The sequence below is a fragment of the Agelaius phoeniceus genome, chromosome 8 (genome assembly GCF_051311805.1).
Source record: "Agelaius phoeniceus isolate bAgePho1 chromosome 8, bAgePho1.hap1, whole genome shotgun sequence".
In the NCBI taxonomy this organism is placed as follows: Eukaryota; Metazoa; Chordata; class Aves; order Passeriformes; family Icteridae; genus Agelaius; species Agelaius phoeniceus.
This window is the reverse complement of record NC_135272.1, coordinates 9,688,588-9,716,028: the sequence shown is the minus strand read 5'-3', so window position 1 is coordinate 9,716,028 and position 27,441 is coordinate 9,688,588. Positions and strand designations below refer to the sequence as shown.

At 54.9% G+C, this 27,441-nt stretch overlaps 1 protein-coding gene across 1 annotated transcript; it reads right to left on the bottom strand.

Annotated features, from left to right (window-relative positions):
• Nucleotides 1-759: 759 nt before the first annotated feature.
• UCK2 (uridine-cytidine kinase 2) lies at nt 760-23,912 on the bottom strand. The gene is made up of 7 exons (XM_054638348.2): nt 23,600-23,912; nt 13,203-13,362; nt 12,119-12,215; nt 11,154-11,296; nt 6,141-6,238; nt 4,264-4,312; nt 760-3,416 (listed from the first exon to the last, which is right to left on the bottom strand). The coding sequence occupies exons 1-7, from the start codon at nt 23,696-23,698 to the stop codon at nt 3,277-3,279; spliced, it is 786 nt and encodes a 261-aa protein (XP_054494323.1). The 5' UTR covers nt 23,699-23,912; the 3' UTR covers nt 760-3,276.
• Nucleotides 23,913-27,441: the final 3,529 nt, after the last annotated feature.

The window sequence follows — 27,441 nt, the reverse complement described above, 5'->3', positions numbered from 1 at the left end:
TCCTCCATCCCCAGAGTCTGCACCCCAGCCCTGCAGGGGCTGCCAATCCCTGGCACAGCAGAGCCAATGCTCCACACCTGCCCCTGCAGCTCCAACCAAGCTCCCCAGGGGCCAAATGACTGGAAAACCCACCTGGGGAAAGGGCTCAGGATGGCTAAGGAGTAGATAAAGCTGAACTTGAGGTGAGCACAGGTCTTGACCCTCTCTCCTCTTGGAGTTTTCATCAGATTAAACACCTCTGGAACCCAGGAGGGGGTAGCTATATGTGTTCTTTTCTCTATCTTCTATTGCTTTCTTTAATTTCCTCATCTTGGAAGTCGTGAACAATTTAAAATGGAATGGGCTTAAAGTTTGCAAAGTTGAATGGGCCAATTTAATGCTCTGTGTTTATGTTGAGTGTGTGCTACTCTAAATCTTTAGTCAAAGGTTCTTTGATTTTTTAAATTTGCTAGCAAGGTCTTTTTGGTTGTTTTGGCCTCTCGAGAGTACCTTGTCAGTCTTTCTTCTTTGCATCTAAAGCACAGCACATCAACAACCACCAGCCCTTTTAAAGCCTTGTCAGGTGAGTTTTTTGGGGCCTTACAGTGGGGGAAACCAGCCAAAAGCCAGAGCTGCTGCCTCCTTCTTCACCAAGGGACTGATCTGTGCCAGCAGTTTTGCTCCAGGTCTGGCTTAGACTTGCAGGACTAAGACAAGGTTGGCCAAGCCTGCTTCTATCCTGGGACTGCAATCAGCACCAAACAGGAGACAACACCAGCATCCATTTATTCTGTCTTTATTCACTGGGGAGAGGAGGCCAGTATTTTACCTTGTCTTCTGCATGAGCCCTGAGAAGCCTCACCAGTTCTGCAGAGCTTTGGTCCCTCTTACCTACACAGAATCAGCCCTTGGTCATGGCAAAGCTGATGTGCCTGGAGGAGAGCTGGCACACAGGGAGAGGGATACAAGGCTGCCTCATCACAGAGCAAGAAGGATGAGTGTGCCCCAGCAGCAGTCACTGGGGGAAGGTGTTTCCTTTCTTGCTCTCTTCAGGATCAAAGCTTGTCCCAGCTCACATCAGGCTGGAGAGCAATGGAGCATGGTCCATTAAACTGCTAACCACAGAGCAAAGCCAATGCTCTGGAAAGACTCAAAGAACCATGAGGGAGCAAGGCTAAGGCTCTCTGCTCCAAGCTTTGTGGGATGCCTGTGAAATTTTGAGTTTGGCAGGGCAAGTCAGTCTTAGCAGCACTGGCAGAAGGATCTTTGCGGGCTACCATCCCACCAAACCCCCTCCACTGGCTCCCACCAAGCCCCTGCCCCAGCCACACTGCCCCATCTTGCAGGGGGATTCTCCAGGCATCCCTAAATCTGCAGTACAACCCCACCAGGCCCCTCTGGACATGGCTGTTGTACCACCACCAGGTTAGGCAAGACTAACTCTCACCCTGGCCAAGGGAGGGCACTGCCTGGGCAGCCCTTGGGACAACAGACTGCAGGGACAGTGTCCTCCCCCAGGAGAGTGAAAGGGACACAGGCAGGCTCTGCAAACAGGGAGCAGAGGACTGATGGGCACCCAGTTTCACACTGTCCAGGTGGGACCTGTGGATGTCCCACACGAGGATGGCAAAGCAGCCCAGAGACCACTACACACTGCTGAGCCCTTCTGAAAAGCAGCTCAGCAGCTGCCTTTGATCAGCCATTGCCCCTTTCTTTCAGAAGGGGTTGGTTGTCCCTTAACCACACCTCATAAACCCCAGAATCCCCCACACAAGAGCAAAACCCATGCAAGTTAGGAATGGGACACACCTCAGACCTGCAAAGCCAACCTCCAGGCAGGTCAGCCCAGGGTCAACTAACAGTGCCACCAAGCTCCAGAGGGGCTGAAGATACCCACGTGCTGCCCCCACACAAGCCAGGCACTGAGACTGCTGAAAAGGCTGTGTTTATATGGCCACATACCCAGCAGGTCCTCACTGGAGGGTGTGGCAGCAGCCCCACACCTGTGGTGGAAGGGGTGTCAGGCACAGAACAGGATGCTGTTGAAAGGCTGAGACTTGGAGCTGCAGAGACAGTGGGAGATCATTCCCCATCATTCTCCCTGAAGCACTGTGCAGCACCTGCCAGCCAGGACCAGGCTGACTGCCCCTGAACAGCAATGGTAGGAAGAGACAGACCCAAGCCAGGTGTAACACTCAGGCCACACTCTGTTGAAAAGCTGAGACTTGGAGCTGCAGAGAGACAGGGGGAGATCATTCCCCATCATTCTCCCAGCCGCCAGAAGCACTGTGCAGCACCTGCCAGCTAGAACCAGGCTGCTTGGACTTGAACAGCAATGGTAGGAAGAGACAAACCCAAGCCAGGTGTAACACTCAGGCCACACTCTGTTGAAAGGCTGAGGCTTGGAGCTGCAGAGAGACAGGGGAGATCATTCCCCATCATTCTCCCTGAAGCACTGTGCAGCACCTGCCAGCTAGAACCAGGCAGCTTGGACTTGAACAGCAATGGTAGGAAGAGACAGACCCAAGCCAGGTGTAACACTCGGGCCACACTCTGTTGAAAGGCTGAGACTTGGAGCTGCAGAGAGACAGAGGGAGATCATTCCCCATCATTCTCCCTGAAGCACTGTGCAGCACCTGCCAGCTAGAACCAGGCTGCTTGGACTTGAACAACAATGGTAGGAAGAGACAAACCCAAGCAGGGTGTAACACTCAGGCCACACTCTGTTGAAAGGCTGAGACTTGGAGCTGCAGAGAGACAGGGGACATCATTCCCCATCATTCTCCCAGCTGCCAGAAGCACTGTGCAGCACCTGCCAGCTAGAACCAGGCTGCTTGGACTTGAACAGCAATGGTAGGAAGAGACAAACCCAAGCCAGGTGTAACACTCAAGCTGCCCAGGATGGACACCACCACGGTTCTTCCTTCCTTACCGAGTTTGAGGTGAAGTTCCTGACACCAACACCTCCTAGGATCCCCTTTTCCCCAGTCCCTCCCAGCAACACTGAGCCTGGCAAATACCTTACAGCAATTAATTTTACGTTATTCTGCATTTACGCAAAAATAGAGCAATTCTATATTTATAGAGGTTTATAGCCGGATCCGTGCTGGAGGAGTTATCAAGCAAGGCCGGGAGCTGAGGGTGGTCCGGGCTCCCGAGCAACCGGCTGCTTCTCGTTGGGCAACTCCAACATACAAAATGAAAGGCATTCGTCTCCGTCTGGTTTCTTAAATAGATAAGGGGGAACGAGTGGACAGTATGTACAGAGGGGCCGTGCTGGCCTCGGCTCTGCCCGCGTCAGTGGGGCCGGCTGCTGGACTCTGAGGGCTGCCGCTGGCGCGGGGGAGTGTAGCCATTCAGGTACCCGTTGCTCTGGCGTTTGCTGAGTCCTCCGTTAAGAATGTCCTGGATGTGCTGCACTATCAGGTTTATGGCCACTGCGAGCAAAAGGGGGAGACAGGGCGTTAGGATGGATGCAAAAATCAGAGCCAGGGTAGGGTTGTGACCCTGCTGTCCCTCCCCACTGCTGTCCCCTCCTATTCCCCCCCAGGACTGAGCCCTCTGCCCCTCAAGCCAGGATAGTCAGGGTGATTCCAGCTAGGATGCCCAGGCTGCTCCCAGCCAGCATGGTCAGGCTGAATCCAGTCAGAGCACTCAGGCTGAATCCAGCCAGGGTTGTCAGGCTGAATCCAGCCAGGGTGGTCAGGCTGAATCCAGCCAGAACACTCTGACTGATTCCAGCCAGAACAGTCAGGCTGACCCCATCCAAGACACTCAGGATGACCCCAGCCAGGACACCCAGGCTGAATCCAGCCAGGACACTGAGGCTAACCCCAGCCAGGACACTCAGGCTGACCCCAGCCAGGACACCCAGGCTGAATCCAGCCAGGACACTGAGGCTAACCCCAGCCAGGATGCCCAGGATGATTCCAGCCAGGATGGTCAGGCTGACCTCAGCCAGGACACTCCAGCTGACCCCAGCCAGAACAGTCAGGCTGACCCCAACCTGGCTGACCCAGCTGCACATTGCCTTTTGTGTGGGATGAACAAAGAGTTGGCCTGGAGGCATTAAGAGGAACACAAACTCCCAATCAATAATGCTCCAAGTAGGAGCAAAGGGAACAGGCTCATCTTGGCACACCTGTGATATCAGCACTCTCTTGGCAGTGCTGCTCTCAGGCAGTGGCCTGAGTCCCCTCTGGGGCAGCTCCAACCTAACTCTACTGCAACAGCAACAGCCCAAGTCTGGCTACCAGGGCAGAGCAGCAAGGCCTGGGTGCTTACCTTCATTATCTGCTCCTCTGGGAATGATCACATCAGCATATTTCTTGGTCTGGGAGGAGAGAGAGCACTTTGTTACAGGGAAAAAGTGGAGAGACAGCGGGCTGGGGCATTGTCCCTGCTCCCTGGGGCAGCTCCTTGCCCTCCCCAGACCCTCTGGGAGGGATGCCATTGCTGAGAATACATTTTGGATGCTCTTATTTGTGTTCTGCTCTGCATTTCAAGGGCCATGCTTTGTGGCCTGACTCCATTTTCATGAGCTCATACAGAAGCCAGTAAGAGGCACCCTGAACAAAACCTGCAATTATTAAGAAGCCTCATAATCACAGGACTCCAGCAGCTGATGCTCTTGGGAACATCCTTCTCCCTGAATCCACCCCAGACTTGCTCCAAGAGCACGAGCTGGCATGCCTGGGCAGATCTGCCTGGGAAGGGGGAGAATTCTCTACCACACCACTTGCAAAGGTGTGATTCAGGACCCCAGTCCTGACCTAGATTCCCCTGCAGGTGCCAGTCTCAGTCTCCTCCCCGTTTGTGGCAGTTTTACAGCTGACAGCCAAGCCCCACCAAGCCAGCTGGGGCGATGGGTGTCACCTGACACCTCCAAGTGCTTCCAGACGTATCAAAACCCACCAGGATATGCTGGACCATTTCAGTACTGGACCACTTGGCTCAGAGCTGCTTTAGGAGTCAAATAACAGCAGCAGTGGGTGCTCAGCCAACACCAGGTTGGAAGTGGGAGCAGACCATTGCAAAGCTGTGGGTAGAAACAAGGCAGCTCTGTGCCCTCCTTGTTTCACACTTCATTCTCCTACAGACTCTTCATCAGAAAAGCCTGATGCAGCATCTGCTGCTCTGAAAAACTGTGGATTAAGAAGAGGAGCCTTGCAAGCTGGACCTGCCTCTCAGGAAAAGCCTTTTTGGGCTTTGGAATTGGTCCCCAGAGCCACAGCTGAGTGAAACTGAAAAAAGGGAGCTGTGCAACAGCCAGGGGAAGATCTTGCAGCACAGAATCAGTCCTTCTTAAGGTAAGGGGCAGAGCTAACCAGACAGGCATAGGGATGCTCCTAAGGTGGGAGGCACAGTTTAATTCCTGCCTGTGGTGCTGGCCAGCAGTTCCCAGGTTTCAGGACTCTGCTAGCTCACTTCCTCCAGAATAATAAAAAAAATCCTCATATAAAAATAAAAAATCCTCATATACCACATCTGCTTGAAAAGCCTTGAGAAGCAAGGCACTGGCTGCTCTCCATGAGAGCCAGGAAAGGTGTACAATGGCTGATGCTGCAAACATGCTATTTCCATGCAAGTCTGCAGGGCTGCAGTAAATTCCCCCATGCAGTCCCTGTCTGCCAGGCAGCCTTGCCTCTGTTATCAGCTCCCAAAGAAGCTTCCTTTCTCCAGGCAGGCCTTGTCCCCCTGGCCACTCAGCAGCCAGGAAATGCAACCTGCAAGGCCACATCCCAGTGCACAGACAGAAGGAAGAAGCTGCCCTGCTCTCCCAAGCATGAAGCCAGCAGCACTGCAGGGTGAAAAGGGCAGGCAGCACAGCCCAAAAGAGGAGGCAGACACAGCAAACGCTGCCTGGGGGCAGAGACCTCCCATTCCCCAGCTAAATACAGCCAAGGATCCTCCCTGGCAGGCTGAGCTGCCCAGAGGTTTGTGAACCTTTGCCCAGGGAGGGATTCCTCTGACCATGCTGCCTTCCCAAAGGGAAGGGTGATCTCACCAGGAAGGCAGTGGCTGTATAAACAGTCCCCATCACAGCCTGCCCTGGCAGAGCCTGCAGAAAGGGAGGAAGGCACAGGGGGCAGATCTGAGCGCTGGGCAGGCACCAAGAGCTCCTGTTCCAGCAGCCTCATGGGTGCAGTCCCCTGACTCACCGGCAGGCAGAACTCCTCGAAGGCAGGCTTGACAAAGGTGATGTACTGAGACAGGATCTGCTCCAGGTCCCTGCCTCGCTCACTGATGTCTCGGAGCACTGAGGGGAAGGTGGAAGGCACAGTCAGGAGCTGAGGCACAACTCTCTCCATCCCCTTTTCCCTTCAGTAAGTACAGCCTTTGGCCTTTGGATATTTTGCCTGAGATCTCTGTTCCTGGAAGCTGCTGTCCATGTGTCTGAGCACATCCCAGCCCAGCTCCATGCTTTTAACCTGCTTCCAAGTTTTCCTGGGAGCCAAGGGCTGGCTGACCTGGCCAAGGGCTTTTCTTGGCCCCCTTCTCAGCTCAGCATGCACATTCCAGCTGTAACCATGCCAGCCCAGTCCTGAGTGTTCCCAGCCTCAGACTCTGCCTCCCTCCTGTCACTCTGTCCTGCCTGACTGGGCATTCTCTGCCACTCCAGTACAGAGGTGCCCAAAAAGTAGAAAATCAGTGGGGTTCAGCCACACACACGCATTAAAGCAGTTTAATTCCAATCTTCAGAGGTGGGGAGAGTAAAGCTCATCCACCTGCACAGCTCTGCCAGGCTCCTTGTGCTGTCCCCAGCTGGCAGAAGAACCAGAGGTGAGGGGCTCAGCTCAGGAGGAAGCCCAAAGGCAGGAGAGCAGACTGGCCTGCTGCTTGTTCTGCCACTCAGGCCTTCCACCCTGTCTGCATGAGCTGTTTGGGCCAGTGCCATCCCCAGTCTGACGCCACTTCAGCGTGGACAAGTGGCCCAGTTCAGCAGGAATTCAACCCTCAGGGAAGAGCCAAAGCAGCCCTGTGGCTGAGCACACAGCTCTTGGCTGTCCCCAGGGGGCTGCTGGCTTTTCCCCAGCATGTGAGTGCCTGGCACTGGCTTTGGAATGAGCCTTCCCTCGTGTCCCAGGCAGAGCCAAGGCACAGCACTGCCCTGCCAGCCTGCCTGACCTGCTGGGCAGCCACTGCCTGTGTGCTCTCAGGGCCAGGACACTGCTGCTCTGGCACTGCCCCCATGGCTCTGTTTGCCCTTGGCCAGCAGCTTCACAGTGTGGCCTTTCACAGCCCTGCAGGGGGAAGTGATGGGGGAAAAGGCTGGCAGCAGGATGGGTGCCAGCTCCCTGCCTGCTCCAGGAACCAGCAGCAGCTTCTTCAGAGAGCAGGAGCGAGCCCCAGCTTGAAGAACACTGGAAAAGAGGCAGGGAAAATATAACACTCTTGTTTCCCAGCTCCCACACCTTATTTGCTGGGCTGCAGGAGGCCTATGAGCTGGGCAGGGGCTGGTCCTGACAGGGCAAAGCTCTCCTGCCTCTTCCCAGGGCAGGGTAATCACCCCACACACAAACACAGGTCAAACACTTGCTGCTGGTACCTGGCCCCAAAGCAGCAGGTCCTGGGTAAAACCACACACCCTGTCCTGAGGGATTGCTGGCAGGGCAGGCAAATATCCCAAGGACAGACTGGCACCTCTCTGAAGCCAGCAGGTCCAAACTCCAACTGGATCCAAAACATGTATGTGACACTGGACCTGGTTTCTTTTTTAGGGAAACTGGCCAAGGACAGGGCAGAGAGGGAGCTCAGCCAGAATGAGGTCCCTGAGCCCCATGGATCCCTGTCTGAGGCACCTGGCAGAGCTTGCCCCTTGCACTCTGCTAGCAGAACCTCTGGGTACAGGTGCTGAGATGGGCAGTGTGAGCTGCACACACTGAGACCCAGCACTACTGATTAACTGAGCTGCCAGCTGCACTTCCAGCAACCTCACCTCCTGCTGCTGCCCAGCTGAAAACCCAACTGCTGCAACCCTTTAGGGCTTCTGGGACAGAAAGATGACTCAGGGCCACATCACAACACAAGATCCCAACTTTGGCAATGAGTTGCCTCCAGCTACGTTCCAGGGACATGATTATACCTTTGGCACCTCTCACACAGGCTCTCCTTTCCCAGAAATGACAGGCAGACATGCAGTAAACAGATTTGATGCTGCAGTGGTCCTACCAACTGCTGATGGCAGGGAAATGGCCAGATTCCTAGCAGGAGAACAATGAGCTGCAGTAACTAGGAGACAGCAGCACCTCCATCAGCAAAGCTGCCCTTTTGCAAGTGGTTGATGGTGGGTGGGAGAAGCACAAGGCTCACAAGAGCAGTGTGAGCACAGCAGTGACCCCATAACTCCACACCACCTTCTCCTGTCCTGAATGACCACTAGGACAGATGGAGCCCAAAGTCAGGAGCTAAATTAATTCAGTGGACACTCAGATCTGTTACAGGGGTGTTCCATAAAATAGGGGATTGATATTTGTGTGAAACACCAAAGGTGGGGAATGAGAGTGGACTGGAGGCTGTGGGACCTGAGCCTGATTTAGGTGGTTTGGAGTAAGGGCTGGAGAATGTGCTGGTTTTGGTGGGGACAGAGTTAAATTTCTTCACAGTGGCTGGTGTGGGGCTGTGTTTTGGATTTGTGCTGAAAACAGAGCAGATAACACAGGGATGTTTTTGTTATTGCTGAGCACTGCTCACACAGATCCAAGGCCTTTGCTGCTTCTCACCCCACCCCAGCAGTGGGGGAGGGGACACAGCTGGGACAGCTGACCCTGACTGACCCAAAGCATGTCCCACATGATGATGGAAAGCTGGGGGAAGGAGGAGGAAGGTGAGAGGAGACATTCAAAGTGATGGCATTTGTCTTCCCACATACCCATCACACCCCATGGTGCCCTGCTTTCCTGGGGATGGCTGAACACCTGCCTGCCCACGGGAAGTGGTGACAAATTCCTCCTTTTGCTTGCCTTGTGGCTTCTGCTTTACTTCATAAACTGTCTTTGTCTCAGCCCACCAGTTTTCTCACTCTTACCCTTCTGATCCTCTCCCACCAGGGGAGGTTGAGCAGGAGCTGTGTGGGGCTGGGCTGCTGGCTGGGGTCACTGTCACCACCACAGTGTCCTACCTTGTGGTTGGGAGTGGCCCTGAGCTCCTGCACAGCATTTTAAGGGATCAGGGCTCACCTTTTGGGACCCTGCATATCTGTGACCTGCTAATACATCTCCCTGCAACTGACTGTGCTGTCACCTCCCTGGGTGAGTCATGCAAAAACAGTGGGCAGGGTCAAGAGGGATTGGTAAAAAGGAGATGTTCATCAGTGCTGATGACATCCCAGCAGCTGAGGAGGCTCTGCATGTGTCTGACAGCAGGAGGGCAGGCAAGACCAGCTCCACTGCAGAGTGGAACATGCACACACAGTCCCAGACTGACGCACTGAGACACGCTGCCCTCATCACAGCGCAGAGTTCTGGCAGGGACTGCTCCTCTTCAGTCATCTTCTGCATCCCCAGGCACCCTGTGGAGCCTGTCAGAGCCAGCCAGGGGTAGCAATAGCTCAGACAGAAGTGAATTCTGCCCCAAGAGTCCCTAAACGGTTTTTCAGTCACCTGGGAGGTGCTGCATCAGTGACCCCACCCCTCAAAGCTGCTTAGAAACAAAGAACATCTCAAGTCATGCAGGCCCTGCAGCGTGGGTGTCCCTCCACACATCAGCACCCCACAGCCAAGCCAGCAGGACTTGGGATCCCTGGAGAGGGGCACTTTGGTTTCTAGGGCTCTTTGCCCCCAAACCATCACCTCAATGCCAGGTACCCCTCAAGGCTGCTTAGAAAGAAAGGACATCTCAAGTCATGCAGGCCCTGCAGTGTGGGTGTCCCTCCCCATGTCAGCTGGCACCCCACAGCCAAGCCAGCAGGACTTGGGATCCCTGGAAAGGGGCACTTTGGTTTCTAGGGCTCTTTGCCCCCAAAGCCAGGTGCCACACAGAGGCTCCACACTGGGTTGCACAAATGTACAACCAGACTCCCCATGTGCAGCACCCACGGTGGACACCATGGCCCAAATGCCATCCTCAGAGCACACCCACAGCCCAGGTCCTGGGTGGATCTATCAGGCTCTGACTGAACTGCCCAGATGCTCTGCTGTGCCCTCCCTTCCCTGCTGGCATCTGCTGACTGGCAGCAGCTGCTGCTCAGCTGCTGGCACTGGGCTGGTGCCACGGGGCCGTGCGAGGACACGGCACACTCAGCAGTGATCAAAGGAGGAATCCCAGCCAAGGCAGCAGAAATCCCACTGAATCCCAAGAGACACACACAGAGCAAGCCACAAGCTGCCCTAGTGACACTCTGCACTGGGCAGGAAAAACTCTCCAGCTCTTCACAGCTTTATGCCAGCTCTGCTCTGCTCACTGCCACCTGCCTGTGTGCCCAGAGCAGTTATGGGCCTTTCTCTCACTGTCACTGCCTGTGTCCCAGAGCAGTCAGGGGTGTTTCTCTCACTGTCACTGCCTGTGTCCCAGAGCAGTCAGGGGCGTTTCTCTCACTGTCACTGCCTGTGTCCCAGAGCAGTCAGGGGCATTTCTGTCCCTGCTCACTGTCACTGCCTGTGTCCCAGAGCAGTCAGGGGCATTTCTCTCACTGTCACTGCCTGTGTCCCAGAGCAGTCAGGGGCGTTTCTCTCACTGTCACTGCCTGTGTCCCAGAGCAGTCAGGGGCGTTTCTCTCACTGTCACTGCCTGTGTCCCAGAGCAGTCAGGGGCATTTCTGTCCCCGCTCACTGTCACTGCCTGTGTCCCAGAGCAGTCAGGGGCGTTTCTGTCCCCACTCACTGTCACTGCCTGTGTCCCCAGAGCAGTCAGGGGCGTTTCTGTCCCCGCTCACTGTCACTGCCTGTGTCCCAGAGCAGTCAGGGGCGTTTCTCTCACTGTCACTGCCTGTGTCCCAGAGCAGTCAGGGGCGTTTCTGTCCCCGCTCACTGTCACTGCCTGTGTCCCAGAGCAGTCAGGGGTGTTTCTGTCCCCGCTCACTGTCACTGCCTGTGTCCCCAGAGCAGTCAGGGGTGTTTCTGTCCCCGCTCACTGTCACTGCCTGTGTCCCAGAGCAGTCAGGGGTGTTTCTGTCCCCGCTCACTGTCACTGCCTGAGTCCCCAGAGCAGTCAGGGGCGTTTCTGTCCCCGCTCACCTCTGCGGGACAGGCGGGTGTCGGCGTCTGTGTCCACGAAGAGCTTCATGCGGAACAGGTCCCTCACCTCCTGGCTGTAGAAGGCCAGGATGCCCTCGAAGAGCACCACGTCAGCAGGGTACACCGTCACCGTCTCCTCTTTCCTGGCACGGAGAGCACAGTCAGACCCTGCTGCTGGGGGAGGCTGGCCAGCACAAACAGAGGTGTGGGGGAAACAGCAGTGCTCCTAAAGCACTGCTCCAACCCTGGGACAGCACTGGAGCACAGGGGAGCAGAGGGAGAGCAGAGGGCAGACCTACCCCACCGCCACGGAGGGAATCCAAGGCATACGTACGCTTCCTGGAAGGACAAACGGCAAAGCAGGAAGCACACCAGCCCTTCTCCCCCTACCTGGGCCAGCTGCTGCTCACAAGGGTTATGTGCCAAACTAAAAAGCCCAGGAAAGCCTATGCAAGGGAACCTGCATGGCCAGCTCTGCTTCCCTAGGGAGCAGGCAGCACTTCCCTGACAGCACAGAGCTTTTGTGGGAAACACAACAGAGCAACATCATCTATGACCAACACGGGCATGCAAAAACAAGCTGAACACAGGCAAGGGGAGTGGTACAGGAATTGCTGTCCTCCTCCTTTCCTGGCACTGCCACGGTGTTTGAGACTGGAGTGCTTGTTAAAGCTGCAAACACTGAGTTTATGGGGAGAGGAGGTGTGGATGGGGAAGAGAAGAGAGGGTTGTAACCCCCAGCACTGATGCCTGGATGTTGCTGGATGGATACACAGCTTTCCAGACCCTCAGCCTGTGCCTCTATCTGCCTGGGATGCTCTAACCCGGGGCTGGGGGAGTTAGGATGGAAACTTTGTGCTGGCAGGTTAGGCACCCAAGCAGAGGGCAGGAGTTTGGGGAGGGCAGGGCAGGGCTGCCACAGGACGTTAGCAGAGGCACAGCAAGGCAGGAGCAGCTGTTAAGACCTGGAGTGGGAGACAAAGTCATAGACAGGAATCTGGACCGTCTTCCCTTCTGTGATCTCTTTGAGTGTTTTCACGATCAGCTCGTTGTCAAAGGCATCTGAGGACAGAGGAAATGTTACCCAAGGCAGCTTTGCAACCTCTCCCACCCACCAGATGCTGAGCTTTGCCCAAGCCAGAGTCGTTGGCACCTCACACTGGGGACAGACAGACGCACAGACACACAGGGAGGAAAGCCCTGCACCTCCCCAGGGACCAGGCAAGGCCCAGCTGTGCCAGAGCCACAGAGCTCTGTGGCCCTGCAGCAGCCTGGGATGTGGCCTGCAGAGATCAATACTGTCCTTGTGCAGCAGTGCTGCCAGCCCAGGCACAGGAAGGCATCTCCTCCAGGGCTCCAGCCCTCAGACAGAGACTGCAGCAGTGTTCCAGCATGGAGCTGCCACACAGACAGGGCTCTGTTTGCTCAGGGCTCACTGCCTCTGGCCATTGTCCTCCTGGGGACCAAGGGACAGCAGCTCTGGAATTTCCCCACAGAGCCCAGAGATGGTTCAAAGAGGCCCTGTTGTGGTAACAGGGCAGGGCCCCTTGCTGGAAGGGTTTGCAGAGCAGCTGCACAGCTGGTTCCCTCCTTGAAGGAGGGACAGGGAGCTGCTGGCTCCAGAGACTCTGCCAGCCCAGATCTCCCTGGGCCTGACTCAGCTGCACCAAAAACCAATCTGTTCCTCTGCTGCCTGCTCTAGGTGAAGGATATGGGAACAAGATGACCTTTAAGGTCCCCTCTAACCCAAACTATTCAATGATTCTACAATTCTATGAAAACCTTGTTTAAACTGGGAGATGTTTTTGCAGGAAGAGGAGGCTCTTAAGATGTTTGAGGGTTTATAACCTGCTCTTTCTCATCCTAAACACTCCACCCCACTTCCTTCCTAAGAGAGATGGGGGGATGACACACAGGTGGTCCCAGCCACAAGAGCTGAACTAAGCCATCCCATGAGGATTCAGAGCCCCAGTGTCCATGCAGGCTCTTTGCTGCTGCATCTGGGGGTCCCACTCTGTCCCTGTCCCCACAGGGCTGCTCTCCACTCACCTGGGTGGTCAAAATTGAACTGGCCTTTGAGTGCTTTGGATTTCTGCTCCGAGGTGAGGACCCTGTAGAAGCTGTCTTGGCTCACGATCACCACCTGCTTCTGGCGATAATCCACCTCGTTCTGGCCCAGCAGCTGCACAATCTTGGAGCACACTGAGGACTGGGAAAGGAATAGCAAAGGAAGCACATCAGCAGCAAGGTATATCTTAGCAGCACAGGGAGGATTGTGGTGGTGTTCCCAGGGGTCCCAGGATGAGGGAAGAGATGAGAATCTTGACTCCATGTTTCAGAAGGCTGATTTATTTATTTTATGATATATATTATATTAAAAGAAAATGATATACTAAAACTATGCTAAAAGAATAGAAGAAAGGATTCCATCAGAAGGCTTGCAAGGAAAGGAATGGAATGATAATAAAATCTTGTGACTGACCAGACAGTCCGAGCCAGCTCACTGTGATTGGCCATTAATTAAAAACAACCACATGAGACCAATCAAAGATGCACCTGTTGCATCCCACAGCAGCAGATAATTATTGTTTTTCTTTTCCTCTGAGGCCTCTCAGCTTCTCAGGAGAAAAAACCCTAACAAAAGGATTTTTCATAAAACGTGTCTGTGACAGAGGATGTCTCCAGGTAACATCCCTGCCTGCTTGCTGCACCTCCAGCCAAGAGTCTGTGACTTTCCCAAAGCCACCAAGGGAGAAGTGCTCCAGAGGCATCACCATGGTACCCTTTAGTGTGACAGCAGCACCAGGTTTGCTGCCTGCCACCCTCTCCTCCGCCCCTATAGCCTGCCCACAGCTCCTATTCTGGGCACAAGTGGCAGCAGAAAAACACTTGGCTCCTGCCTGGGTTCAGCCACATGCCATGGGGCCCCAGGCACTCCAGCCTGCCAGGCAGCTCCCCGTGGGGCATTTCTCCTTGAGAAAGCAATCTTGGCTCCCCCAGCTCTGCTCCAGCCCAGAAACCCCACCACAGCACGAGGGAGAGCAAACAAAGCCCAGGATGGGAAGGTATGAGGAGGAGAGCCCGTGGGACTTTACCAGGGATCTGTGCCACAGCTGCCAGGGCTGGGAGGAGCCAGCACATCCTGGTGCCTGCTGGCACGGGAGGCTGGGGCACTGCAGAGTCAGCAGCTGAGGAGCCACGTGGGCCTGGCTGCTGGCACGGGGAGCGGGCACCTGGGACTGCCCACGGAGCAGGCTGGGAAAGGGCGGCTGGCACCGGCTCTGCTGGCACCAGGGCACGGCCACCACTGCCACAGGACACAGAGCACAGCTCGGGGGACAAGCCCAGAGCCTGCTGCAGTCCCTTCTCCTTAGTCATGGCAGTGCTTGGTGGTGACTGCATCGCTGCCTGGCAGCCAGCACTGCCCCAGCCACTGAGAGAGAGCCACTGAGAGAGAGGCACTGAGAGAGAGGCACTGAGAGAGAGGCACTGAGAGAGAGCCACTGCCCCTGCCACTGAGAGAGAGGCACTGAGAGAGAGCCGCTGCCCCTGCCACTGAGAGAGAGGCACTGAGACAGAGCCACTGCCACTGAGAGAGACCCACTGCCACTGAGAGAGACCCACTGAGAGAGAGGCACTGCCCCAGCCACTGAGAGAGAGCCACTGTCCCTGCCACTGAGAGAGAGCCACTGAGAGAGAGCCACTGCCACTGAGAGAGAGCCACTGTCACTGCCACTGAGAGAGAGGCACAGCCCCAGCCACTGAGAGCCACTGCCTCTGCCACAGAGAGCCACTGTCCCAGCCACAGAGAGAAAGCCACTGCCCCTGCCACAGAGAGAGAGCCACTGCCTGTGCTCCTGCCCCATGGCACCACTGCCCAGGCAAAGCAGCTCCTGTGCCAGAGGGAGCTCTCCCACTCAAGCAATCACACTGTGCCCAGCTGAGCTGCTCCTGGCCCTGGTCACCACAAGCGTTCTGCTGAGCCCTGTGCCTTGCAAAGAGCAGAGTGCTTGCCCCAGCCTGCCTACCCCAGCCTGCCAGGGGCTCTTTCCATGCTCCTGCCTCCTGGATGGCTCAGCCATCCGCTCCATACCTGGCTGGAAACTTTGTGCTGAAGGCAGCACTGGTGAGAGGGAGCAGGGAGGGGAGTGCATGCCTAGCAGAGCTCACCCCAGCAGGCAGAGGGCAAGGCTGTTTGCCTGAGAAGTGGAAGATTTGACAGCATTCCCCTCTCCAGAGATTGTTCCTCCCTGCAGGCCAGGCTGACCTGCCTTGGCTGTGGTCACTGGGCTGTGAGTCATGCCCAGCCTGGCTGGAGAGGCTCACTCACAGCTCTGCTGCAGAGAGAACCAGCTCCAGCTCACCCACAGCACTCCGGGCAGCCCTGGGCACCAGCTTGGGTTTATGGCTCAGGGATGGGGTCTCCTGAGCATCCCACCTTCTTCTCCTGCCTCTCCCAGCAGGCAGGTCCTGCCTCCCAAGCCAGGCTGGCAGCCCTGCCCTGTAGCAAGCTGCTCCCACCCAGAACAAAGCCCTGCCAGTCACTTGCCCTTGCACACAGGCAGGCAAAGCCAGAGCCTGCTCTCCTTTTCCTCTGTTTTCCCACTCCCCAAATCCTTCTCTGGCCTGCCTCAGCCCTACTGTTTATCCAGCTCTATCCCATAGGTTTTGCAAAACCAGGGGGTGTGTTCAGTTCCTCTCTTCCACCTTTCCTGGCTGCTCACTCCCCCAGACACCACTGCCTGCCCATGCAGCAACAGGACACAGCATAGCAGGGCTCAGCCTTGGCTACAGCTGCCCAGGACACCAAATTTCCCAGGCCCTCTGCCATCAGGAATAAACTGTCCTTCAGCACAGCCACCCAGACAGATCCCCAGAGCCACAGGTTCCACGTGGATCTGCACCAGAAACTGCTTTTGCCAGCCCAGGGGAGGGAGCAGGACTCCTTTCCTTTGAATCAGTGAAAGCAGCTCATGGATTTGCATTCACTCTCTCCCCTTGGACCTCAGCATGTGTCTTGGCAATAAAATCATCACAAACGATGTCAGTCTTCCTTCTGCCTTGTGCCCACTAATCTCTGGTCTGTGGACTCTGGAAGGTGGAGAAGAGCCTCCACCAACTCTGAAAATCACCCTCTAGCTCCACTCCTCACAATTTGAGACACCTGAGAGTGAGAAAAGCCCAAGGAGAAAGTACCCCAAAGCAGCTGCAGACAGGAACACGTCCTCCCTCCAGGCTCCAGACCAGGAACAGATTGGATCCCAGCTGCATTTGCCATCCAGGGCTCGGGGGCAGATGGTGCCTCTTGGAAAAAGCAACCTGGCAGACACAGTGGACCCCTCCCTTGTCCCTGGTGGGCTCTGGAGAGCTGGCAGAAGTGGTGGAGAAAGACAAGCACAGGGACATCCTGCTCTCAGGACCGAGCTCAGTTTCAGCACACCATACTGCCTGGCTGAGCAGGGATGTCACCTCCTGGCTCTGGGAAGAGGGACACTCGTCACCTTGGTCCTGCAGGTGTGGGCACTGCTCACATATTATAACTGCATTAAGTGCAGCAGGACACAAGGACAGTGGGGGACAGGGCATGTTCAGCTTGCCTCAGTCCACTCCAGGGCAGGGTTCAGCTCTCCTTTGTAGGGCCCTGAACCTCAGTGAGGTCCAAGAGAAGGTTTTTCCTTTTTTCACTATCATTTGTGGTAGGAACAACAATGTCCCTGATGCCAATGTGAACAACTCCTACAGCTGGATATGCAGTTTTCCCCCTTGGCTGATAAACACCCACTGTTAAGGAGGAAGAAAAACCAGAAACACACAGCTTGGAAACTCCCCTACACAACAGGAACAGAAACTCCCAGCCTCAGGAAATGTCCCCCCAAATAAATGACATATTCCCTGCTTAAACCCTTTTCTCCCAAAGCTGCACACATCCATGTGTGACTGTGAAAAGATCCATCAATAATAACTGGAAATGAGCTCAGCCAGGTTTTGGGGCCCCAAAGTCCTGTGCCAGTGTGCCTCAGTCTGCATGCAAGGGACACATGCTGACAACAGGCACTTAGCAGCCACTTGAAGGGGCAGCTTGGGCTCAGATTCCTTCTTTTGCTGATTCCTAGCTGCTTCTCCCAGGGAAGAAGACAATTGTTTCTTCTCCAGGAAGCCCAGGAGTGCAGAGGATGCCTTGAGAAAGGTGACTTGCTGCCAGTACACAAGCTGGAAGGTTTGAAGCCCATCACTAGCCGTGCCTTACATGACACAACTCATCTGCAGGACTATGAGAGCTGTGCCAGAGCTTTTTGCCTCTGCTCAGCCCCTTTCCATACCCACCTCATCCATGCACACCTTGCCACGAGCCAAAGCCAACGCTGCTGGTGATTCAGCTGCAGCAAACTCCAGGCAACAGGATGCTTTCTCAAGCACAAGGAGAGCGCTTCCCCTCCTCCAGAACTTGGTTCAAACTAAATATAGCAGCCTCTGTGGTTGCCAAGCAGACCTTTCCCATGTAGCCACATGGAACTGAAGCAGGACTTTCCAAGCAGGTGGGCAGGAGGGATCCTGGCTCCTGCCATGGGTCACAAAATCCCACACGCTGCAGAGCAAGGGGAACTCAGCTCCAGGTTGGAGCTGCACTCCCCCAGGCTCTGTGCTCGAGCTGCTCCCTGGGAAAGCTGTGCAAATCAGCCCACAGCTCCCAGCTCAGGGAGAGGAAGGTATCAGCACAGCACCACGCCAGCCAGAGCTCCAAGAGGTTATTCCTGAGCAGGAGCAGCTGCAGCTCCCCTTGCAGGGCTCCTCCCCTGAACCAAGCACACAAACAGCCAGTGTTCAAGGAAGAAGTACAGCTTTATTCTGCTAGGAAGATGCAGAGGGCACCTGGAGAAGAAATCCAACATATTTTCCCAAAAGGAGAGAGGTGGTACACAGGGGAAGAAACTCGACAGATGGGTGTTTGGAGGCCTATCTCTAACATTTATTTGGAATACATTAATTACATATTTAATTCACATTCACTCATGGCCTTTAGCCAGCTGCTCAGATATTCTTCAGGAGTTGACTAATTCCCTGACATTATTATGCAGATTATCCCACAGTCCCTCCTGGGTAGCTCTGATCAGTGAATTAGTACAATTTCTGATAGGTGTTAAGGAGAAAGCTGATGGACAGTGCCACTGTCACCCACCAGGAACCACCACGAGAAGGGGCCAGGACAGAGCTGATGCCTCCAGCCCCAGGAGGGCAAGGCCTGTCCTGGGCTGGCAGGAACTCCTAAACCTTGTGCAGGTGGAGATGCTAAAAGCCACATGCTGAGAGCAGCCTGTCCATCCCCAAGGAACCCAGCACTGCAGAGGGATGGTCCCATTCCAGCTGCAGGGAGGACCTCCCCTTTTCCCAGGGACTCTAAATGAGACACCCAGCAAAAGTGACTTAGCCAGATCAAGTGATTCCAGCCCTAAAGAAACACTGAAGCTGCCAGATCCCTCAGGAGGAGGAAAAGGGCTGTGCCAAAAGTGTGGCAAGTGAGGCACAGCCTCCTGCCACCACTGCAGGCTGCTGCTCATGAGGACAGTCCTCCCCAGCAGAGCAATGCCCTTGGCCCAGGGCACAACCAGGAGCCAGGACAGACTGCAGCAGTCCCATCCCAGCAGGGAGAGGAGCCCTGGAGAGGTTATCTCCAGGGACATCAGTGCCATAACACCCTTCCTGCAGGATCTGATTGGGAACTGGCTTGGCAGGAGCTGGCCATGGCTCTGCAGCTGCAGCAGCCTGCTTGGGGTGTCCTCATCACACCTCTGTGGATAAAACAGTCTCCAGTTTTGTGCTCTGACAGGATTTTCCCTCAGATCAAACATAAGGAACCACTGTAATTATTTGTTTAATTTCTCTGCTGTCCTCTGTGGCATGCTGCCCTTATCTCCTGCAGCACATGAGTTACAGATGTTGGTCTCTTCCTGAAGGTTATGGTGATTATAATCTACCAGGAAGTGTTTGGACTGGGATGACACACAGAACAGACAGCAAATTGGGAAGGGTCCCAGAGCATCTATCAAATGCCTGTGACTGCAGCCAGCCAGTTCATGACCCACACCATCCTTTCCAGTCCTAATGGGAGCATATATGTGTGGCAACACCAGGACTGGAAACTTAGGTATTCTTGAACCAAAAGCCTGGCCCTCCAGCCAGAGCATTCCCAGGCAGGTTCACCATCCTGCCTTTCCCTTTGTGAGGCACAGGCCAAGCAGAGCAGGAGGGGGACAGCCAGGTTTCTATTCACTCACCCTGGGACACTGTGCATGTGATCAGCAATCCCAGGCTGGAGCATAAACAGGCACACACAGAGGCTCTAAACACAGATTACATGCAGGGAGGAAAACAAACCCTCTAACACAATCCCTCCCAATCCTCTGGTTTTAGGCACAGGATATTTTTCTCGAGCCCCTGCTGCAAACTCCACAGCCCAGAGCTGGCTGAGCCCACGGGACTGTGGTAAGCAGGCTCCATAATGAGCACATATTCCATCAGTAGCAGGAAAGGGCTGACCCATCAAAACGCCCTGTGGATCAGTCAGATCAGGGCTGGCACACAGCAACGTTCTACTAGAAAGTTTGATGAGTCTCTAGCACACGTTGACACCAGTGTTTAACTAGTCAGACCTTGTGATGCAGAGCTCCTGCCAGCCACAAACCAACGTCACCAGGAAATGGTGCTGAACCGGCACAGGGCTGCTGCAATTCCTGTTAGTCCCTGTCCCGTGGGGGAGTCATTCCCGGATCTCCCCTGGCCTTCTGTGCCAGCCATCCGGGTGGTGACATTGTGGCAGCGACCTCCAGGCAGCTGTGGGGGACCTCTGCCCTTGGTGGGCTGAGCTCTGGCACAGAAGAGGTTCCATCACATGAGAGATGGAGCTGCCCCATGCAGCTCTGAGCACTCCTTCCCTGGGGGCCAACGCTGCTGTGCCACCCTGGCTGGGCAATGCCAGCCTGCTGGCTGGCTCACTCCTGCAGCCTCAGCCAGCCTTGCCAGTGTGGTGGAGTCAGTGAAGAGCACACCTGGCTGATGACAAGGCTGTAATCTTGGTGCTCTGCAGGCTGGAAACTCTGAGGCTGCATGTTCAAACAGACATTGGGAACTTGATGTGCTAACTCAAGATCCAAATGATGTAACTACAGGGCTGCAGTGGCACCCATCCTCAGCCCTCACTGCCATCTGAGCAATGAGCAGCCAACCAAAGCAATCTGTCATTTCTCACAAGCTCCTGTTGGAAGGCAGCAATCAGCACCTCTCTACACGTGGGGACAATTAATGCTTCAGCCTGAGCTCCAAGAGCTGTCCCCAACACCCCTGCAGCCACCCCAGCACCAGATGCTGCTGTTGGGAGCAAGCTGCTCCAGGCACTGCTGGCAGAGCTGCAAGGTCCCAGCAGCTAAGCTGAAGTGAGGACACAAAGAGCTTTAGGAGGTATCCCAACAGTTCCCAGCTCATCCCAGCAGCCAGTTTGCTGAACTTTCCTCCAGCCTGCAGCCTGGCTGCCTGCCTTGTGCTCTGCAGAGTCCTTGCTGGTCAGGAATGTCTTGCAGTAGAAAGGGAAGGAGCTCTTAGCACAAAGGCCATGGGTGTAAAGAGGGAACAAAAACTCCAGCAGAACACTTGAGAACAGACAGGGTGAAAGAAAATGTGACAACAAGCCTTGGGAATTGCTGTGAGGGAATAAGGCAGTTGCAGTGCTCTTCATGTTTGGAAGGATGGGGGTCTTAATGCCAAGTGATCTCCAGCCCAGGAAAGCACAGCACGCTTTGCCCAGACTGCACCGTGCTTGGGTTCCAGGGGACAGCTCTTTTTTTGTGAAGAGCCTGTCCCAGCTGAGCTGACTCAAACCAGCCACTGTGCAGCTTGCACTGCCCTCACAGGGGCTGTGACATCCCAGACTGCTCAGAGCCTCTGCAGCTCCCAGCACAGTCCAGCTTTCTTCTCAGACCCAAAAACCAGGAAAGAACTCAGGGTTCTACCCCTGTTTGAGTGGGCAAAGTTGCTCAAGCCTCTTTTGCTCACTAGGGAAAGAGCACTCAGCCTTTGAATTTGAGTTCTCACAGATTTAAGGAACACTATCCAAACAATCCCAGCTTTTTGGGAAGGCTGGTTGCTTCCAACACCACCTTCCCCAGGGCACCATGGCACACAAGTCATGGCCAGCTACAAAACACAATCCCATCCTTCCACAGCCTGACCCTGCTGCTGCACCAAGAGGGATGGAGGGGACTGTGGAGCCTATTGTCCCCATGGCAAACCCAAAAGCAGCAGTGGGAGGAGCTGCAGGGGGCCTTGGAAGGCAAATTCCCTCCCTTATCTTCGGCCTGGTGTGCTGCCAAAGGGGTGTGTTGGGACAACAACCCCCAATTGGTGTCGAGGTCAGACGGATGGATTTGTCACTTTCCCACTGGGAAAGGTGCCTGCTTCACTCCCCTGCTAGCACTCACTTTTCACCCAGAGCCAGCACACCAGCACGGCAGCCCCTGGGCTGAATTTTGGCTGCAGGCAAGTCCTTAGCTAAGCGAACCTCATCAGCCCCACTGCTGCTTTCCCAGCGTGTGCTGCAGCACCCGGCACAGGCCACTGCCACCAGTCAGTGAGGGACAGCCCCCACATCCCTGCCTTGCAGCCACACCAAATGTCAATCTAAGGAGCTTTGGGCACAAGTCCCGGGTCATTTTTTCCTGTTTCTTAGGGTTTTTTGCCAGCATATTTCTTGTGGCCTTTTCCCACCAACTTTGTAATGATCTGCTGGACTCCCTTCAACAGGCAACACTGCACACAGGTTTTCAGCAGTCACTGGAGGGGGAGAAATCAAAGCTGAGAGACAGGAAAAGCCAGTTAGTACATCTCCCTTGCTAGAAAAGGACTATTTCCCTATTTTTTTCCTAAGGCAGCCTGCTGCTCTTGAGCATTTTCACTTTGAAGTCGAGCACCACTGTGGTGCATTGTACTGTAATCACTGCTTTTACCTTGTGGGCCTGAGACACCGTGTTCAGAGACATAACAGTTCAGCAGCGCCAGACACGATGTTATTGGGACAACTACAGAGAGGCAGACCCACGCATCAGAGAACAGACAAACCCAGCGTGTTTGAGTCACCAGGAGCTGTGCTGCAAGAACAATCCAGCTTTGCTTCCCACCGGAGGAGATTGCATCCTCTCTCTCACCATCCCTCCCCTGTTACAGCTGGATTTTTCCCCCTTGCAGCAGCAACAGCAGTCCAAGAATCAATAGGGTACTCAGAGACACATGCTTAAAACACTGGGCTGAGATACAGCACTTGGGTTATGCCTTCAAGAGAAGAAGAGATCCCCCGGAGATCAGCCCGCAGATCTCAGGCTCATCCTTCTCCTGTGCCAGCCCACATTCAGTTTCCTCAGCAATAAATATTTCACAGGTACAGAGCTACTTCCAAATCTATTCATCCTTTCCAAAATACAGCTCGAATGTGCTGCCCTGCATACGAGTGCTGATGAGCTGTGGAGCTGCTTTTACTGCTCTTAAATAAGCAGGGGGAAAAAAAAAAAGCTATTTTCTTTTCCTATTAAGAAAGAAAGTGACCTAGCGAGGTTAAACAAATTCAGACGGACACACTGCATAAAACAAGGAAAATAAAACGCTGAAAAGGCGCAAGGCTGCCGTGCGCTGCAGTTTGGGTGTAGCAGCCTGCCGGCAATACCCGCATTGCCCCGGCGGGCGATGCCCCGTGCCCGCAGCCCTCGCCCCGCTCCCACCTGCCGCTGCCAAGGGCCAGCCCCTCCCGGCACAGCAGCCAGGAGGTCCTTCTGCCGCTGTGAGTCAGCATTTGCTGCAGAACCCCCGCTCCTGCTACCCTAAACTTGGGCAGAGAAGGGCACCCCCATGCGCGACCGACGGGGGTGGAAATTAAAGAATTGCATCGCCCCCGAGGTGCCCTGCGGGGCGGCCAGCGCTTGGCTGGGGTCGGTGCGGGTGAAGGGGAACGGGGGAAGCGCTGACTACAGGACCACAGGAACGATTCTGGAGGGGAGGGAGATGCCGCCTCTGCCCCGGCCGAGCTGGGGCCACCCTTGCTCCGCACAGCAGCTCCCGGCTCTGCCCGCTGCCACAGAGGGACACAAGGTCCGGGCCGGAAAGAAGGAGCGAGTAAATCCCGCATCCACCCCGCACCCCCTCCACGTGTCCGCGGGGCTCCGTCCGCCGCCCGGCCAGAGGCCTCGGCGGCCGCGCTCCTTGCCCCGGACCATCCTTCCGCGGGCAGCCGGCTCCATCCGCAGCCGCGGCCCCGGCTCCTCCATCGGCCCCGGGCCCGCGGCCGGGCCGCGGAGCAGCGCACGTGGCGTGGCGGGGCGGCCGCTCGGAGCCGCCGCCGCCGCTGCCATGTGGCCGCCGGCTCGGCCTGGAGGGGCCGCCCCGCGGAGCTCCCCCGCCGACCCCCGCACCTTGCCGCTGGCCGTGCCGCCGCTGACCCCGATGAGGAAGGGCTCCCCGCCGCTGGGCTGCCCCTGCTCCTCCAGCCGCTGCTCGCTGTCCCCCGCCATCCTCCCCGGCTCACCGCCGCGCCTCCTCCGCCTTCGCTCAGCCGTGCGGGGCTGGATTTATCTGATGAGTCAAGGGCCTTCCTCCCCGCCTGGTTCACATCCCCGGCGCTGCGGCTCCTTGCCAGGTGCTGCCGCAGCTGCACATGCTCCGGCCCAGCCCGCCGGCGGGCGGCACTGCGGCCACATGGGCCCGCACCGCGCCGCCGCCCTCAGCGCGCCCGCCCGCCCGCCCGGCCGCGGACAAAGGCGCCGGGCCCCGCGCTGCTCCTGAACCCCGCGCTGCCCCCGCAGCCGCTCCCTTCCTCTCTCCGGCCACTCCGCTTCATCCCACACCACGGTGGCCCCCGGCAGAACCTCCATTATTTGTGTCCCACGCTGGCCAAGGAGGCCAAGGGCATCCTGGCCTGCATCAGCAACAGTGTGGCCAGCAGGACCAGGGCAGTGACCGTCCCCCTGTGCTGGGCACTGCTGAGGTCGCACCTGGAAAACTGGATTCAGTTTTGGGCCCCTCACGACAAGAAAGAAATTGAGAGGCTGGAGTGTGTGCAGAGAAGGGAACAGAGATGGGGAAGGAAGGCTGGGGGGGCTCAGCCTGGAGAAAAGGAGGCTCAGCAGGAGGTTTATTGCTCTACGCCTGAAAGGAGGTTGTGGCCAGGTGAGGGTCAGCATTTTTCCCCCGTGTAACAAGAGACAGGGCAAGAGGAAATACCCTAAACTTTTTCCTAGGTTTGGGTGGGTAGGTTGGATATTAGGAAAAATTACTTCACCCAAAGGGTGGTCAGGTGTTGGAACAGAGTACCCAGAGAAATGGTGGAATAATCACCATTCCTGGAAATGTTCAAGAATCACACAGATGTGGCTTTTAGGGACGCTGTTTCATGGTGAACAATGCTGGGTCAATGGTTGGACTTGGTGATCTTGGAGGTCTTTCCCAACTGTAATGACCCTGTGATTCTCCCACCCAGGCCCTGGTCCTGCAAAGCACTCATAAATTATTATTATTATTATTAACGACCCAAATCCAGGAATAAAAGTTATGCTTGTGTCTTTGGCAAATGGGATCTGTCTGGGAAGAGCTGTGACTGCTCTGGAGGCCAGGATTCAAAGTCAAAATGACCTCAACGAAATGGAAAAAGGATTGGCAATACGTAGGGTGCAAGTCCACGCAGACAAATGTGATATGATCCATGACAATGTGAGATAGCAGCCTGCTGGTTTGCCAGGCCTTTTACAGATAAAGATCTGGTGTAGAGTGGATCAAAGAATCAATTGGTGATGCCCTGTGAAGAAGGCAAACATCCCATTGGGGCATAGAAACATCCACAGGTATCGTGCTTAGAGAAAGGTGAGGCCTGGTGGAGAGACTCCAGTGGGGACTCAGGAGCAGCCCAGGGTCTGGCTTTGTAGGACTGCAGGACCCATCCATGTTTAGTCAGGGGAAGGTCTCTGCTGCAAACAACTAAATAACTATTTAGTGCAATACAACATCTGCTGGGCTGCAAGGCTGTGTGGACATGATAACCATTTCCAAATACATCAAAGGCTGCCACAAACAGAAAGGGAGTACGTTTCTTTTACCCTTAGGGACTAAAACAAAATGTTGCCAGCTGAACACTGTTACAAAGACAATTCAGGCACATTTTCTAGGGTTGAAAATGGTTAAATCATAGAAAAGGTTGTTTAAGGAGAGTAAGGACTTTTAAATCTGAGGATTAAAAAAAAAAATAAAGAAAAAACAGTAGACATGCTCCTGTATGGAAAGTGTTCAATAGTGATGATCCTGCTTTGGGGCAGGAGCCAGCCCAAGCAATGCCCCAAGGTTCCTCCCAGCCCTGTTCAGAGAGGATCAGAACTCTCACTCAGGTTTCTGACTTCCCACTTCAACACAGCAAAGCAGGTGTGGAGATGTTTGCAGACAGGTGCCATGTCCCCCATCCCACAGGATGTGAGAGAGGATCCCCTCAGCAGCCCTGACCCCTCTGCCCACTGCTCCCAATTCCTCTCCAGCAGTGCCAGGGGAGACTGGCACTGCATGAAGCCCCTGCTAGGGAAGGAAGTGCTATATATGGATGAGAACTTCCTGCAGGGATGAGTTCCCGTGGATTTCCATGGCCCTGTGCCAGTTTCCAAGCACTGGCCATGGGCACAGCTCCTGCACACCCCACTGGGACCCAGGAGCTATTCACAGCTCTTCTTTCTTACCCCAACACTGACACACAGTTCTATGTGGATGGCAAAACCCCCTCAGGAGAGAGAGAGCTCCAGGTTCCTGGGTTCTCCTCCTGCCTGCCATCACTGCTGCCCTGCTTGGGGACAGTCCAAACCCTCTGCTGTGCTGTTTCAGGCTGTGCTGCCCAGCTTGAGCTTCTCTGGAAGATGCCCATCATGGCATTTCACCTCCGGGGAAAATGGACTTGTCCATTTGACCACTGGACATGTGGCTGGAGCTGACACACCTGCAGGGGAAGGAGAAGTAAATGCCTCTTGGAGTGGGTTGAGCTAAGGATACCCAAGACTCTGTGCTTTTATACAGAGCACAAGGAGAACTTGCAAAGGTCAGGTTAATGGCTCTTTCAAAACCAGGCCAGGGCTGTGACCTAGAAGTGAACCAAATGCAAGTCCCAGTTAGTTTCAGATGGCACCTTTCCTCAAAACTGAGAATTTTACACACCCTTTTACTGGCTGCTGGTCACTAGCACACTGTGCAAAGCAACTGAACCTTTTGTTCAGTTTAGGCTTGGAGACTTCAGTATGTGAAACCTACAGGGATTATGTGTCTCTCTAATCTGGTTTCAAGGTTGCCTCCATAAATATTACCACTTCTATATCTAGAATGTTTGTGGACTACACCAGCCCCTGACTCGTGAAACCAGTGCGATGTATTATGCAAATGCCTTCCTTTTTCTCATATCCCAGGCTGGTAGATCAAACCAGACTGCACCCAACTCTCATCTGTCCTTTACACGTTGATCAAAGCACAAGAATGCTGTTTTGAAAAGGAAATACCATTGAGGGTAATGTGCTGTGTGTTGTCTGTAAAAAGGATCTGCTGATAAGGATCCCCGTGTGATTCAAAGTGACAGGATGAAATTACAAAGAGCCTGTTGTCACCTCTACCTCCAGTTCAAAGCATGGACCCTGCAGAGAAAAGAGGTTCATGGTTCACTGACCATCTCCTCCTGACCTGCATCTGCCAAAAAACCCCACTCAGTATCAATAAGTGATACCATGTGAATAATTTCCCACAGCAGCATCTGAGAAACGATTTCAAAATACTGCTTTGATAGATGCTGATGCATCTCCCAGCCAGGAAAGTCAGAGAGCTCTAAAGAGAGGGAGAGAGGGTGGAGGATGGCACACAGCACAGGGAACTGCACGAGGTGGCACAAAATAAAACAGAATCACAGAATGCACTGGCTTGGAAGGGGTCTTACAGCTCATCTCATTCCAAGCCCCCTGCCACAGGCAGGGACACCTTCCACTATCCCAGGTTGCTCCAAGCCCTGTCCAACCTGGCCTTGGCACTTCCAGGGATGGGGCAGCCACAGCTTCTCTGGGCACCCTGTGCCAGGCCTCACCACCCTCACAGGGAAGAATTTATTCTGTATATCACAAATCCTTCTGCATCACCAGCTGTCAGCATCTTCCTGCTGCTCACCCCAAACAGAAACATCCACCCTCAGCTCCATCCCTGTCTCCCAGATGGCTCTGAATCCTGTTTTGCTGACATCCAGTTCTCAGTT